The 16,726-nt window shown below is 36.0% G+C and overlaps 2 protein-coding genes across 2 annotated transcripts; one reads left to right on the top strand and one right to left on the bottom strand.

The window, feature by feature from the left end:
* The first annotated feature begins 1,077 nt into the window (after positions 1–1,077).
* On the top strand, positions 1,078–5,482 carry LOC132056472 (ankyrin repeat-containing protein At5g02620-like). Its single transcript, XM_059448693.1, has 3 exons — positions 1,078–1,537; positions 2,412–2,821; positions 4,470–5,482. Exons 1-3 carry the CDS (start codon positions 1,078–1,080, stop codon positions 5,331–5,333), a joined length of 1,734 nt encoding a protein of 577 aa, XP_059304676.1. The 3' UTR covers positions 5,334–5,482.
* Positions 5,483–6,398: 916 nt separating this feature from the next.
* Positions 6,399–14,555, bottom strand: LOC132056465 (type I inositol polyphosphate 5-phosphatase 12-like). Its single transcript, XM_059448684.1, has 12 exons — positions 13,429–14,555; positions 12,430–12,784; positions 11,426–11,678; positions 10,491–11,298; positions 9,638–9,762; positions 9,395–9,479; positions 8,980–9,145; positions 8,854–8,894; positions 8,501–8,768; positions 8,213–8,336; positions 7,778–8,138; positions 6,399–7,016 (listed from the first exon to the last, which is right to left on the bottom strand). The coding sequence occupies exons 1-12, from the start codon at positions 13,951–13,953 to the stop codon at positions 6,657–6,659; spliced, it is 3,471 nt and encodes a 1,156-aa protein (XP_059304667.1). The 5' UTR covers positions 13,954–14,555; the 3' UTR covers positions 6,399–6,656.
* Positions 14,556–16,726: the final 2,171 nt, after the last annotated feature.

Genomic DNA, 16,726 nt, shown 5'->3' with positions numbered 1-16,726 from the left:
CCAACAATATGCATCTTCCACTAACTAACTTCTGTACTTTAGCATTCTACTAGAAAAAGCAAAAAATATTAAAATCTTATCAAGTGCACTAAAATATTATCAATATAATAACAATCACCTTAATTCAAATTAATTTTCCTAAGATAATTATTACTTTAAAAATTTAAGATTAAATTTGATAAGGCACAAGTATTAAAAGGGAAAAAATAATTTATTTGATCAAATAGATAATAATTTAATGAATTATATATTTTTAATGAACGTGGAGGCACGGAGGAATAATAGTGAACACTTTTAAGAGAGTCTGACAAAAACAAAAAACGAGAATAAAACAATTTTTTCCACTGATTGACTAGGATAAGTACTTACTTTAAAGCTACTTACAAGAATTATAACATGTGATTTTATATGTCACCTGGGAAGGAAGTTTCCTCTTTAACTGTTTCTGATACTTTTTGGCTTTCTCAAGAACTCAATAAAGTTGCAACTATCCATTGCATTAATGACCAGAAATCAAGAATATCTCTGATTTTAGCTTCTTGGTTCCATCAAGTGTTTTTTAGCTTAGAAATGGGAGTAAAATGTCATCTTTTTGTTTAATTTAGTGCTTTACAAAATCTTGATAAGAAAGAAAAAAAAAATCAAGATTTCTAGCAATTTGAAAGTGGAAAGATGTTAGAAGTGTCTTGGATAGACAAGTGATATTTTTTTGGTTCCGGCAACCATATTGGGGTCCGACTAATCCGGATTTGTGCTGAGTAAGGCCCGTTTAAGGGGAAAGCAATCCCCAACAGGATTTTTTTTCATACTCTGGTTCAACCCAGATCCTTGTTGGTGATATAGAAGTGATATATACCATAATTTCTTTTATGATTAGAATTGAGTTGTGTGAGGTGATGGAGAAACAAGTTAGCTTCAAAGGTGCAATAATGGAAAAACAACAGATTTCTAGCAATTTGAAAGTGGAAAGAAGTTAAGAGTGTCTTGGATAGACTAGTGATATCTTTTTTTCATACTCTGGTTTCAACCCCGATCCTTGTTGGTGATATAGAAGTGATATATACCATAATTTCTTTTATGATTAGAATTGAGTTGTGTGAGGTGATGGAGAAACAAGTTAGTTTCAAAGGTGCAAAAATGGAAAAACAACAAAGTTTTAGAAATGGGGTGATGGAAAAGCAGAAGAGTTTTAAGATAGTAATGGAGAGGCAAGTTAGTTTTAGTATTGAGAAGAAAAGGGGTAAAGAATCACCAGGGAAAAGAGGGGATTCACCTCTTCACCTTGCAGCTAGATCAGGCAACTTAGGAAAGGTGAAAGAACTTGTTGGGAAGTTTGATGGTAATAGCGATAAAGGGATTAAAGATTTGTTGTCTTTGCAAAACCAGCAAGGTGAGACTGCATTATATATTGCTGCAGAGAATGGGCATACTTTGGTTGTTGCAGAGATTTTGAAACATTTGAACCTTAAAGTTGCTTCTCTTGTGGCAAATAATGGATATGATGCATTCCAAGTTGCAGCAAAGCAAGGTCATCTTGGTAAGTCTTCTTAATTTTGAACACATGTCCCTTTTTTGAGACGAAATAGCGTAAAAAAATTATCATGTTTCAGTTAATCAGATGAAGTCTGATCATAATATCTTTCAGATTTGGTGTTGATTCAATTAATCTTTCAGATAAACTGTTGTGTACTTAACGGAGTTAGTATTTTGCTAGTATGTTATGCAGTTGAACTTGACACTTGTTATGCAATTTCCGCCCTGGATTTTAGCTTTTGAATCTTTAAATTGAGTTAACTTCTGATTAAACTTTTGTTTGTTCATTCAACCGTATGATGGACTAAGAACCCATATAATTGTTGGCTCAACGTTTCCATTGTTGTTGTTAAATTCTAGCAGATAGATGCTGAAGGAAATTTTACTGCCTTTTTCCTTTCATCTTGCTGCCTCGTGTTGACTAAAATTGAAGTTCTAGAATGTGATGCTTAAGAAGATTATACTGTCTTTCCTTTCATCTCATTGCCAAACTTTGACTGATTCTTGTACCCCAATAATATATGGAGCAGAACTTTTCAAAGTTACTTGAGTTTAGAACAAATAAAGCATTATTCTGAATTATGGTGATCAAATCTGTGTTATGTTCTTTTATTCTCAATTACATTGTAAATGTTTAAAGAAGTTGTGAAACTGTAATGTTCAAGACCAGTATAACAATCAACAATGTCATTTGAATAACATGATGTCAAAATACATCTCTCTTAGGTGTTTGTGAGGACAACTAAATAAGAAAAATTCAGTTGGTAATTGCTTGAAGCTTGTTCTAGTCAGACATATCAAATTGGAAATTCAGAGCATTCTATCCTTACTTCAACCCTTAGTAACTTTTTTTTTCTTTTCTGGTTATGACATTGCAGAAGTACTGAAGGAACTATTGCATTCATTTCCAAACCTGGTTATGGCCACAGATTCATCAAATTCTACAGCCTTACATACAGCAGCTGCTCAGGGACACGTTGAAGTCGTAAATCTTCTTCTGGAGATTGATTCGAACCTTGCTAAGATAGCTCGGAACAATGGGAAGACTGTGCTTCATACAGCATCAAGAATGGGCCACTTGGAAATAGTTAAATCCCTTCTGAACAAAGATCCTGAGATTGGCTTTAGAACAGATAGTAAAGGGCAAAGTGCCTTGCACATGGCTGTAAAGGGACAAAATGTTGACATTGTGCTCGAATTAATCAAACCAAATCCTGCTGTATTGGCTTTGGAAGATAACAAAGGAAACAGAGCTCTTCATATTGCAACAAAAAAGGGACGGCCACAGGTTTGTCTCTTTGTATTTACGTTTCCTGTTAAGCCAGTATTACATAATTCATGTGTTTTTGTGGTGAATGAGTACTGTGTTTATGTATTGAAGATCAATGCAGCTAAATTGAGTCACAAATGTTTGTTAATACAGAATAAATTTACAATCTTTCCTTTCGAAAAGTGGAGGGGCCGGAAGGAAGTTATTATATGTGCATCACAGAAAATGAGTTACTGACAGTTCCAACAAAAAGCAGCATATCTTTAATTATCACACGTCAAGTCTTCATAGATAAGATCTGATTTCTCTGTTTCATTTGCGGTCTCTGTGTGATTTTAATTTTATTTGAAGAACTTTATTGAAAAGACAAAAACACTCTTATAAACTGTACATGCCTATCATTTTGCTTGACTTATGTGACTGATTCCTCGTTCATAAGTAGTGACACACGAGCAACCAAAAAGTTGTTACTGCACAGGGATAGCGTTGTGGTTTAATTTTTCATTAAATAAATTCTTATTTGATAATTTTTTGCTGAAGGTTGGATAACCGTTTAATTTTATGTTGTTTAGAATTTTCTAATTCAAAGTGAAGCCATAGATCTATATTTTAGGAGAAAACTAATGTTAACTTGCTTTGTCACCATAACGTCCTTTTCCCTTCAAAAATTTCTTTTGTCTCAACTTTCACTTTCTGACTTAAACCTAGAATCCAAGATAGCCTGAGCTAAATGGCTAACCAACTTTGATGCCTCCTAAAACAAGAAAACTCACAAGTACATTTGCAACAGGCTGCTATTGCGGTGATGCTAACAAGTTTTTATTTTTGCTGAGATTAAGAATCACACTACTTATTGTTGTCAATATTTGAGTTTGATACTCCCCATGTTTAAGAAACAAAAATATTAGGTTCTTTTGTTGATAAGTGCTCCATTTAGGCAATCTATTGTCACGCTTACAATTTTTGGTTAAAACCAAAACCAAACAAAAATTTAACCAAACCGAATAAAAAAATCGACATTTGGTTTGGTTTGGTTTGGTTTGGTTTTAAATTTGAAAAACCGATAGTATTTGGTTTGGTTATGGTTATAGTAAAAAATAACCGAATAAATAACCGAACCAAACCGATAATTATATACATAAAATTTATAATTATTTATATGTATAATATTAACTTTTCATAAATAATTAAAGATATTTTATACCTTTTAATTATTAATTTAATTTTGGTCTACTTATTTTTAAGGCCCATGTCTTAAAAGAATATGTCCAAGTCCAACAATCCAAGCCCAACTCTAATAAGTCGTATGCATAAGGGTAAAAAGTAAAAATCCATCTCTTTTCATTTTACATTGCCATATCCCTCAATAGCAAAGTTTGCCCTTGTGGGCCGTGAGGAAAAAAGAGCTTCATAAGAAATTTGAAGAATGTAGAGAGAGAATATTTGAATTGTTAGTTAAATTGAATCAAACCGACAATAACCAAACCGATGGTTATTATTTTACTTGGTTTGGTTATGGTTTTAGACATTTAAAAACCGACTAAATTGGTTTGGTTATGGTTTTAACCAATAACCGACCCAAACCGAACCATGAACACCCCTAGTCCTGCTCTTGCTCTCTCTGTTTTAGCATTCATGTTGAAACTCTGTTATGTTGCCACTGCAGATGGTACAATGTCTGATATCACAAATTGGATCCATCGAGTTGAATGCCATTAATAAGGCTGGAGAAACAGCTCTTGATATTGCTGAAAAGTTTGGAATGCCAGAGCTTGTTTCCATTTTGAAGGTGGCGGGAGCTGCCCATTCCAAAGATCACGGGAAGCCCCCAAATAATACGAAGCAACTCAAGCAGACTGTCAGTGATATAAGACATGATGTTCAGTCCCAACTCCAACAGAGTCGTCAGACAGGCTTTAGAGTACGGAAAATTGCAAAAAAGGTGAAGAAGCTACACATTAGCGGTCTCAACAATGCCATTAACAATGCCACGGTTGTTGCAGTCCTTATTGCTACTGTAGCTTTTGCTGCCATCTTTACTGTGCCTGGCCAGTATGTTGAACAGAGAAAAAATGGCTTTTCGCTTGGTGAAGCAAATGTAGCCAATAAAGCAGCTTTCATTATCTTCTTCTTGTTTGACAGTATGGCCTTGTTTATTTCCATTGCTGTTGTTGTTGTCCAGACCTCTCTGGTTGTGATTGAACCGAGAGCAAAGAAGCTACTCGTGTTCTGGATAAACAGGCTCATGTGGGCAGCTTGTCTCTTCATCTCAGTGTCCTTTATTTCGCTTGCTTATGTGGTGGTTGGATCAAAGGAAAGATGGCTTGCTATCTTTGCAACTGTGATTGGTAGCACCATAATGATCACTACTATTGGCTCCATGTGCTTCTGTGTGGTTCGACATAGGCTAGAAGAGTCAAAGATGAGGAATATAAGAAGAGCGGAGACAAATTCACATTCGTACGCAATGTCTGTGGCATCAGATACAGAGCTTTACGGTGAAAGCTACAAGAGGATGTATGCAGTCTAGGAACAAATAAAAGTCAGCTAACTTTTTGTCTATGGATGAAAAGGACCAAGCTAATATATGCCGTTCTAAACCATGAAGTTTGATGAACTTATATCGATGACACCAGGTTCCAAAGGTCGAGCATACAAAACATTTATGCTAGTTAGGAATATTGCAGTAATATGGCAATTCTCTGATATGGTGTTCTTGCAACCACTGGAATGTTGCAACTGAGGCAAGTCTTGGTTAGAAGTTCAAGATAGAGGCTCTAACAAATCTTCCAGTTTTGTTTCCTTTAACATTTAGTAGTTCAATGGCAAGTTGTCATGGAGTTTCCTGTCTATATGGTTAAAGCAGCTTGGCAACAAGAAGGTGCAGATGGCTAATATTATTTTCTATTTCCTGTATACAACCAACTTCTTAATGAAAATGTACAAAAAGAAAGATATTTTGTGATATACTTCATTGTAGTTCTTCTCTCTTCATAAAATACATGTTTCTTCAGTTTTTTAGTCACTGTTCTTCAAGGTGATGAAGTAGAAATATTTCTAATTCCAACTTGACAGTAGCATCTTTGCATGATCAAATACTAACTTCTCACTCTGCTGACCTTTGATTTCGTATGCTTCTGATCAGTAAAAGATGAGAAGTTAGTCAAAACAAGAAATACCACCTAAAGTGACAACCCCAAGATACACATAGTAATTCGATCTTCTAATCACTCATTTTCTGGAAAACCATTTTTGTAAGAGAATTCCATAATTGTGTAATCTATACATCAATGTCCTATTTATATCGACTGCTAACTCAACTAACAAACCGAATTAGTTTCTAACAACTTTCCCGCTAATTCTTCCTTCAATTAACTAATATGTTGAACTGCATCGTTAGCTGGGATTTTGTGTATCAATTATTGTATTTTACTTTTGTGGCATGCATATGTCCTGGCATGACAGAGATTTCAATCACAGGTTGGGAAACAACTTAACCAAAAATGAACTGCATGATTCAGAGTCATCTAGCATTATGCATATCAAGAACAAAACTGTCTTTCTGATAATGCACAAATAGATCTCGGATGATCAAACTGCAAAATTGATCATAGAAATTTTCAGTTAAAAAGTAGCATATCAATACAGAAATTTAAGATATGATTCTACAAAAAATGGGTGGGCGACTTTATACCCCTCTATCAAGATTTGCGAGGTGGAGCCTCAGCTCCATACTAAATCGTCTATGAGTATTTACATCAAGATCCTACCAAGTAGTAATGCCAGCAAAGAAATCCCTACACTCAAAACATCTGAGCGATTTTTGTTTGTCATGCAGTATTTCATGTAGCTATCAAGGACCCCGAAGGCTTTGATGGTCAGTCATCATTTCAGAGCCACTTCCTGCATGTCGAAGTGCAGATCTATGGTGGGAGCTACCACCACCTTGGCTTCTTCTCGAACTGCTTTTTGAAGTTGTGCGAACTGCATTAGCTGAGAAGCTGTGGCGAACATGCACCTTATGTGTTCTTGCCTCTGTCGAGCGACTGGCTGTCACATTGATCAGCAAAATCACCTCCTTATCTCTGGTGTCCTCGCACCACCAGCTTTGTGGAATCCCATCAACAGTTTCTTCTAATTTATTGAACTCTTCATGACGTATCAAGATTTCAGCTGCTTGATCTGGTTTGATGATGCCAGCAGCAGGTGTTACCTGAATAACAAAACCATAAGATGGCATTGCTTGCAGAAAGAAGCTTATTTGAAGTTATTTTTATTAGTTTAAGAGGTGAAGTCAGATTCTCTTAATGATACCAACGAAGGAACAGATAGATTTAGGCATCAACCAGGAGAAAATGGCTGCTTGGCTGATCAGATTTTGCCTTCTCCATCAGTTTTAACTGTTCGTGTGACGTTATATCATGCAGTAGTATATAGGCTTTCTCCAAATTATGATGCCAAAACTCTCTGAGAATCAGTTATGGACAACTATCTAGCTTGCATTTTCTTATGAGGGCTTTCCTCACATTTCTAAAGGATCCGTGCTTTGACCAAAATTACAATAATAATACTCCCTCCGTCCCAGTTTATGTGACACTCTTTCCTTTTAGTCAGTCCGAAAAGGAATGACATTCTTCTGTATTTAGTAGTAATTTAACTTTATACTTTCTATTTTGCCCTTAATGAGATGATTTATAGCCACACAAATATCTATGGCTTATTTTAGACCACAAGTTTCAAAAGTCTTCCATTCATTCTTCAACTTTGTGTCCAGTCAAACACCTTCATAGAAATTGGGACGGAGGGAGTAATAACGATGATAAAATAAACTCATTGGATACAAGCACAGGTGTTAGAACTTGGTTAAGCATGGACAGACATGGTCTTCCATGGCCTTGAAACATGTAGAGTCCAGTAGGAAGAGAGAGTGTAACCCTGACTTAAGAGAATCAGATCTAGGAAATCAAGAATTACCTCAAGCCACCGGGGAAAACCAAAGGACGCTCTGGGACGATATTCTGATGCTTGTTCATCCTCTTTGATGGTGGATTGACCTCCACAGGTTATCTGGAAGAAAAGTTTGTCTTCTCTGCTTCGGCTACTGATTCTTAAGTTGTATGTGTCTTGATTCTGAAGAACTATCTGGCTGGTGCTAACTAGAGTTTCAGGAATATAACGGAATTCGTCTAGTAAAGACTTGATTTTTTCGTTGTTCTGGAAAATCTTCCCAAACAGTTGTCTCCTAACTGATCTATCAACATGGGCAATTTCAACATTAAACTTGCACCTTACTGGTTTATGGTCACTTTCTGTCACCTCCATGCAAGCCTCATACCTATCCATGAGAAAAATAAAGTTTCAAGATGAAGCGAGAAAGGTTGATGTAACGAAAGCTCTGAGGAAACTTACTGTATAATGGAGGCAACTACAGGGCATTGTAAACTGCATTCCACGGAAGGAGTTGCCCTGTTGTCTCGATATAGTACTCGGTCACACCAAGCCGGAATTCGTTTCTTCTCCCCAGAATCATATCCTAAAAGTGAAAAAAAGATATGTATCTTTTAGTTCTTTTCAGTATCTCATCTATTAAGTTGGACATACTCCACAAGGGAAATCTCTAACTGGTCCTCGAAAACAACTGTTTGGAAAGGAAAAGTAAGAAGATGAGTTACTTGTTTAATTACAAATATGTCTCACCTCCTAATCCTGGTTTCCCCCTTTCAAACTTGTAAGTTGGAGGAAATCTGATGATTGCTTCCCGCATTCCTTGGAAAACCTTACCAGCTTTCATTTCTGCTCTCAATTGATCTTTTTCTCGAAGCCAATCGAAGCATCTTTGTGAGACGAAGTCCCTTGCTTCATCATAAGATATTCCAAAAAGACGATAATTGAAATCACCGGTGAATATCACCAAGTCAGCTTCACCAAGCTCAGGTTTTCCCTCATCAGGGTTAATTTGTGCAGTCTGTTATAATAAGAAGGGTTAGTTCTACATGAACTAAATTAGACAACAAGATGTGATAATTACTAGAAGAACTTCAGGCCCAGACATTTGCACCACGAAGCATCTGAGCAGAAGATGAGACACCAGCTGCAAGAGAGAGGATCCATGCAAGTCAGATGAGTAAAGAGGCAAAGTAAATACATGGAGAAGCTAAAAACAGGTAAAGGCATACCAACAGAATTATTTAGAAGGTTCGAGGATTTGGTGAAAACCATTGTTCTAAATATATGGTTAAAATCAGCATTGCGACGGTTGACTGCTTCTAAATGTGCAGCAAAGTGACAGTTTGTAAAGCACATTATTCGATCAAAGACTCTTAACCTCAGACCAACTCCACCCTGCATTTTAAATGTGTAGCCATGAGACAGTTGTACCAGACATTTTATTGTTCCAAGGCAAAAAACAATAGCTTCTGACCAGTTTGAGACATGATTTATTAGCTAAAGAAGCCAAGCTAATTTAACATCAATCTGACATATATCAGCTTTATTACGAAGTATGTTCACCAATTTGACGCTGAACTTTTTCAAATGAAAATCAAAATGAATGTATTTATGATCCAAGTTAACATAGAGAATAAACTTTACCTTATTACCAATTGCACGTCCTATTCCACATGCAACTGCTCCAACATCTAGGTCCCCCACATGATTCCTAATAGATTTTCTCACCCTGATTTATAGAGTACAATCAAGATTATTAGTATCCATAGGTAGGAACCAATGGGACTGCTATTTCACCCCCATTTAGTCAGAAAGACAAAGCTTAACGAAGGATGAGTTTCCATGCGGTAGAGTATGGACTTCAGCCAAAAAAATAGAGAATCTTACCATATGGCGATAAGCAAGGCAGCTAGTTGCCTTGATCCTACTCGTTCAAAAGTTGATCCTTCGTTCAATGCCTTCCCTATAGCATCCTGCCACCATTGTCCAACAGAACTTCCTTCCAGTCCTACCTAAAGTTGACATGAGTTATTAGGATACTGCTACATACGATATACAAAATGAGGAAAGCAGAAGGTCACAATATCCAGATTGGCCCTATGTATCCCCAGTGATCAACCCAATCAAACACAAAATGGAAACAAAGATAGACTTGATCTGGAGTCCGGGAAATGGCCTACCATATCGGATGTATTTTATGCTGCCTTACCTTGCATTTATGGGGAAAGCTGTTTCCACGGTTTGAGAACTACTAAGAGAGATGCAAAACTTTGAACCTAGATAATTTCTTGCAATTTACCATTTTGTGCTCCACTTTCTGCAGTCAACTAATTGTTTCTTGAGTTGCAAGGTTCCTTGAATGGATTTTGAAGTTCTATTCAGCCCATGAAGCATATATCCGAGTAGAGAATCTTACTGGTCAAGTGCCTACCAATCTCTTGATCAAGTTTCAGGTATTTATTAAGCAATCAGATGCAAAAATCTTGACACCAATAGTAATAAGACTGATAGAAAATCCAAGAAATTGGATATCGCATCTAGATTATTGAACCACCTGCAACCCTTATTTTCTCACCGAATTAAGCTTATTGAAATTCCCAGTTAATAGATACCTAAGATTTTTTCTACCTACAAAATGGACGGATCACCTAATGCACTGCAAGCAGTTGCGGAAGGTGTTTGAATTTGTTAAGCAGCTACAATCCTAAAAAGATGTAAAGAGTGTTAGTTGATAGCTTACAGTTTCTTTTGCAGCAGACATAGCAAGAAAACCTGCTCCCATTTCTACTTCTTGCAACCCAACAACTATAATCCCGACATCTGAAACTGTAGAACCCAGCCATGTGGCAAGTGCTTCCTGTGAGGCTCTTCCTTGACCAACATTCCAGGTTCCAACTAAAACCCTGACATTTTCTTGACTAGTGTATGAATATTCTTTCTCGGCTAGTTCTGGTCGTAATAAATTGTCAATAGGTCCTGGAGATGTAAGGTTCCATCCACGTATACCACCATGGTTTGCCAAGCTAAAAACATAGTCATTCCCAACTGCCATTTTTATTACAGGCCCGTTGTGTGCAACCCAACCAGCTAGTAAATTCCCATCTAGGTCCAGCACCTGTACCATTCCACTTACATAGCCAACCCAGATTCGAGAACCATGAGCGCATAAGCACAGAACTGCACAACGGTGGTGATGAAAATCTTGCAAACGGTTTCCATTCCCATCCCACTGCACAAGTAAGCCACTTGAACATCCACTCCAAATCATTCCATCAGATGCAAGCACAAGAACTTCTGTTTTCTTACTATCTTCTACAAATGCCCCCTTTGTCGCAACTCTACGAACAGCATCTGCAGCTCCCATTATAGCATTACGTGACCGCTGCAAAAAGCTACTTCCTTGTGACTTTTCCTTTTTAGATTTAGAAACAAACTTAACATTCAGATCATCTTCGGTTGATTGGTCTTGCACTGATGATATATCAACCCGGTTCTCAATCTGACCTTCTACGTTGTACACTTTCAGGAGTTCCCTACTCCGTGCATCCCTGCAGTTTCCCAACTATCGGAGTTATTAGGAGTGACAATTAATCTTTAAAGAAACTCTTGACTATTTACCTATGAATAAACGTCGAAAGAATGCATTGCATAAAGAAGCAACAATGAGGAACATACCATAATGAGAAGGATAAAGAACCAGCCGCCCATACTTTTGCTCTTACATGATCAGATAACAGACACTTCACCTCAGAAGATGAGATGTTACATACCCCATTAACTGTAACTAGGCTCCTAAGGTCAATCGCTGACCTTTCTACGAGTAAAGCAGCCATGTGTCTTTCTTCAGGTGATAAAGAGAGAGATTTTTCAACAGATTCCCATGGCCAGACCTTTATGATTCCACCCTCAGATCCAGACCATATATCACCTGGATCAACAAGCAATTAAGTCATAGTTGTCATTTGGAACGCAATTACAAGCAACAAATCATTTAACCATTATTTAATAAGCTGATATAAGTTGAGTGTCACAGCGATCTGTAAAACAGAATAACATTGAAAAAATTTGAAACTCGACAGTCCTTAATACCCATCAAAGAGGTATGAGACAGCCATGGAATCATGCGTTCAAGTTACAACAATTTCACCTTGCATAATTGTACTTTCCTCTTTAAGCTTATTGTGAAACTTCAGGCACAAAACGTACAGCTACTCTGGATATACAAAGCAGAAAGACCAGGTGATGCTTAGAAGTTCCGAGTTCAGTGATGCATCAAAGGACAAACGAAGAAAAAAATATCGGTTGTAAATTTCCACCAAGATACTGGATTGGCCTTACATTTCGTATTACCATTCTACATAATAGTTACATAAATTCCTGGAAACTTCCATCACATGCACCATAACAAGCATATTTAACAGTTAAGATCCAGAATCCTAAGTTCATCATAACTTATATAGGCATCTCTTTAAGAAAATAAATGAAAGAGCATACATTTCCAAGAAAATAAGAATATCTCGTTGGAGCATATGCATTGAGACTGTTAAGTATATCCCAACCTTGAGCTCATACAGAGGAGAACCTTTCTATAAACTGAGTTAACAATAAACATTAATCATGATCGTATATACTCATTTCATAGACAAATTACAAACAAGTAAAGGGAACTTAGATATTACCATACGAAGATATCACCATCGAAAGAACTGAACCGCGATGAGCCTGCCAAGAGAGGCCTTCCTTAAAAGGAGAATCATCAGAATTAGGTTGGTCCATCCTCCAAGATCTAATCTTTCCATCCTTATGTCCAGTCCAGACCAACTTACTCCCACTATCAACTATCAAGCATATAGCAGGAGATGTATTTACTGACTCGTAAAATGGTGCTGCATCCTCGTCTCCTCTCTTTGCTCTTCCATTAAACCCTAATCCTGCCTCATATTGATCCGAAAAATTCCATACTCTTACACCACATTCTTGCCCTGCCCATAGTTGTGTGTCTGTGCAGGCAATGGTCCTCAAAAATCTTCCAACCTGAAATTAAGTTTCATTCATTACTAGATTTGAAAGAGGAATTTTAAAAAAAAAGAGGAAGAACATGGGGAAAATCAAGAAAAAGACATCCACTGTTCATCAAAACATATCCTTCCATTTTAGATATCGTTCAACTTAATTCTATTTGTTCCATACAATGGACATCCTTGGACAAATGTAAATCAAGGAGGTTTTAAATATGGCTGCTCCCATTTCACTCATCACTTCCTGTCATTTTGCCACCCAGCCTAGAGCTCCACTTGGATCAAGGGCAACAACGAGACGGTTTGGTAACATAAGTGTATGAGTGGCCTCAGAGTACAACGAAAGATCGATAAAATTAATAAATTGCATATAAATGGGGATATCTTTCACCCTTTCCCAAATAAAAGCATGGACATAAAATCAATCGCGGATGCAGAGTATGATGTACGGATTCACAGGAACCCAATAGCTTTTGTCCAAACTCTATATATGTCTTAATAAATTCACTAAATATCAATAAATATTTGATTGTGAACCAAGTTAACTATTGTTGTATTACAGCAACCAATAAACTTCAAATAATCCGCCTGTGCAAAAATTAAACCAAAAAACAAAAAATAACATTACAAAATTGATAGAAGTTATAGAGATTTTGTCACCTGTGTTTCTCGAAGGGGGTGAGGTCTCAACTCATGACAAGTTGGACGTGAAGGATGTACAGCAGCACGAGTAGGCACTTTAAACATCCCAACTCCACCACCGGACGCAGCGAATTCCGGTAAAGGAAGTTGTTGATCATCATCCAAACAATCAGGGATCACACCAAGCCCAGAAAAATTCTGGTTCAACAAATGGAAATCCTGTCTATCACTTCCACCAACAACAGGAGCACCAGGAACAACAACACTACTGCTACTACTTATAATGTCATTTGTATTCGTCGAATAAGGATAGAAACCTTCGTCTTCCGAGGAGTCTTCGTAGAGGCCGGAGTTATTAATGCTGTTTGGCATGTAATCATCATCCAGGCTGTGTTTACGGATTTGGTGGTGTCGTTTGTGATGTGTTCCTGTATTTGTACGGAGTTGGTGGCTGTAGGAATGTGCTTTTCGACGTGGTGGTGGTGCTTCGCCAATAGCTTCTAATGCATTCTTCTCGTCGTCTTCAAATTTGGCGTTGTCCATTGTATTGTATCAAATAAAAACTTGGATTAATTACTTCGAGATAATCAGAAACGGATCAAGAATTTGAACGTTGTAACAATAGAGGTGGAACACATGACCTCCTCATACAATTCTAGCAATGGTCATTGATAAATTAAAGTTTCATTGGGTAGGCGTTAAGAGAAAGAGATCAATGTTAGAAAAGGGAGATGGAGAAAGAAGGAAAACTCTAAATTTGGATAATCACTTTGAGATAATCAGAGATGGATCAAGAATTTAGACGTCGTGGAACACATGCATGACCTCTCATAAAATTCTAGAAAAGTTGCACAAGTGTTGTTGAGAGAAAGAGATGGATCCAGAATTTGAAAGTTGTTGTACTAATGGAGGTGGAAAACATATCCATATACAATTCTAGAAACGGTCTTTGTTATGGGAAAGAAAATGTTGGGAAAAGAAGGAAAAATGAACGTGGAAGAGAGAGAGAAAAATGGGAAATGTGAGTGAAGAGAGGATCGGAGAGTTGGTGGAAGTAGACATGCATGGAAAGATGAGACAATTGAGGAGAATTAGGCGAACCTTGCTCAAATTGTACGGATGGAAATATTCTCATGAGAACTGTCACTCTTCCGTATTTCCCAAGAGGCAATGAAAAATAGGGAATATTGGCCTGCATATCTCCTACCAAAATAACACTCCCTCCTTCCCAAAATAAGTTTCTATCTAGTCTTAGAAAAATTATCTCAAAATAATTGTGGTTTTAGAAATTTTAGACAATGTTTAGTTACCGTGTTCAACTATTCTTTTTAATAATGCTTAATTCTCAAGAAACATCTACTAATAAATATGGGCAACTTAGTAAATGATACATAGTATTTATTATTTTTCTTAATAGGCGTGAAAAGAGCTAAATTGACACTTATTTTGGGACGAAGGGAGTAGCCAGTAAATGTCTATTTCGTATATATTAAAGATAATGGTCAAAAATACACTGAAGTATCATTTTTTGTGAGTTTCCTACCTGAACTATGAGGTGTTTGCGTTTCCTACCTGAACTATCACCAACTATTTATCAAAACACACCTCGATTAGTATCTGATGGTGCTGGAAACTCGCAAAAAAGTGATACTTCAGATGTGTTTTCGACCATTATATCTTAATCTTTTTAAAATTTTCAATTAATTGCTTTAATTATCCATGTGGAGTGACCTTTGGCACCATTTTTAAACCAAAAAAAAAAATGGACATCACTCATCATCAGATACTAGTCAAGGTGTGTTTAATAAAGAGTTGGTGATAGTTCAGATAGGAAACTCACAAAAAAGTAATACTTCAGGTGTGTTTTTTACCGTTATCTCTATATATTAACCTATAATATATGTGAAATATACATATCTTATACAAAATAGTATATGCAATTATCTTCGATCGACCGGCCATGTAAGTTCCCTAATATAATATTCCACTTTGTTTGTTTCAAAGAAAATGTTTGTTTGACTTTTTCTTTTTCGTATACGGAATTTTGTAGAGTCTAAGTTCTACTAATAATTGATACAATCGAGTCATTTAAAAAGTAACGGCAAATAGCTATAATTAATTGTATGAATTGATAACTTAGAGTTATAATGGTAAGTTTTAACAAGTTAAATTACACTTCTAACAAAAATTATTACGTCTGCTGGTGCATGCATATATCTAATTTTATACGACAAGCTTGATATTATGATATACCAAATTCAACAAAGGAGAACTTGTATGGAAATTACCTCTGCATGGATATATAGAATATCTAAAAGAACAAAATAATCTTGATTTGATCTTTCAATTTTCTAGTATACGTTAACAACAAAGGTAATTGTGAAGTCTTATAAATAAAAACATATATCCCACTTATATTACATATATATACATCCTAATGTAGAAACATTTATTCTCTTCATCCCTGTTTCTTTTGGTGTTCTTTCTAAGGGAAATTGCATTATTCGGAATTAGTGGTACATGCCGAAAGTCGCTGAAAGCTTCATAATTTAATTCAATAGAAATGGAAGGAAATCAACTAAAATAAAAATCAATTTTCTTAGAAGAAAGAAAGCATTTGTATTTACTATATCAATCTCTTATAATCAAGTTATATGTGAAAGATTCAAACGTCGATCTTTTTTCTTCTTCATTTTCATTTTCCTATTGACTCTTGTCTCACTCTTATTTCAAAAAATATACTTAAAATAATTGATAAAGCATTTGTATTTACTCTAGCAATTTCGTTAAACTCAAGTTGTAAAGATTCAAATCTCAGTCTTTTTTCTTCTTGGTTTTCATTTTCCTATTGACTTATTGCTCCTTTCTTTTCACTTTTTTCAAAAAATTATACTTTAATTTTTTTTATTAAAAGCATTTGTATTTACATTTTACAATAGCAATTTCGATATACTCAATTTGTGAAAGATTCAAATCTCGATCTTTTTTCTTCTTGGTTTTCATTTTCCTATTGACTATTGCTCCTCTTCTTTTCACTTTTCTTTCAAAAAATATACTTTAATTTAATAGTAAAGCATTTGTATTTACAATAGCAAATTTCGTTATACTCAAGTTGTTCAAGATTCAAATCTCGATCTTTGTTTCTTCTTGGTTCTCATTTTCCTATTGACTGTCTTTTCACTCTTCTTTCAATAAATATACTTTAAAAAGATAAAAGGAACTTATCAACTTGCTCTAGTCTTTGGCTTATATCATGGTTATCACTAATCTCGCTGATATTGACTGTTCTAACCTTTGAAAATTTCTCCTTTTTCTT

This window comes from Lycium ferocissimum, chromosome 1, assembly GCF_029784015.1.
Source record: "Lycium ferocissimum isolate CSIRO_LF1 chromosome 1, AGI_CSIRO_Lferr_CH_V1, whole genome shotgun sequence".
Taxonomy (NCBI): Eukaryota; Viridiplantae; Streptophyta; class Magnoliopsida; order Solanales; family Solanaceae; genus Lycium; species Lycium ferocissimum.
The sequence above is the reverse complement of the archived record's forward strand: the minus strand, read 5'-3'. Positions and strand labels throughout refer to the sequence as shown.

Bases quoted from the DNA above. Each gene is read 5' to 3' on its own strand.
- LOC132056465 (XM_059448684.1), bottom strand. From the start codon at position 13,953: ATGGACAACGCCAAATTTGAAGACGACGAGAAGAATGCATTAGAAGCT. The intron at 11,679-12,429 runs GTAATATCTAAG...TTGTTGATCCAG, and splicing joins GATGGTGATATCTTCGTATG to GTGATATATGGTCTGGATCT. The intron at 9,763-10,490 runs GTAAGCTATCAA...TGTCAACTTTAG, and splicing joins TGTCTGCTGCAAAAGAAACT to GTAGGACTGGAAGGAAGTTC.
- LOC132056472 (XM_059448693.1), top strand. From the start codon at position 1,078: ATGATTAGAATTGAGTTGTGTGAGGTGATGGAGAAACAAGTTAGTTTC. The intron at 1,538-2,411 runs GTAAGTCTTCTT...ATGACATTGCAG, and splicing joins AGCAAAGCAAGGTCATCTTG to AAGTACTGAAGGAACTATTG. The intron at 2,822-4,469 runs GTTTGTCTCTTT...TTGCCACTGCAG, and splicing joins CAAAAAAGGGACGGCCACAG to ATGGTACAATGTCTGATATC.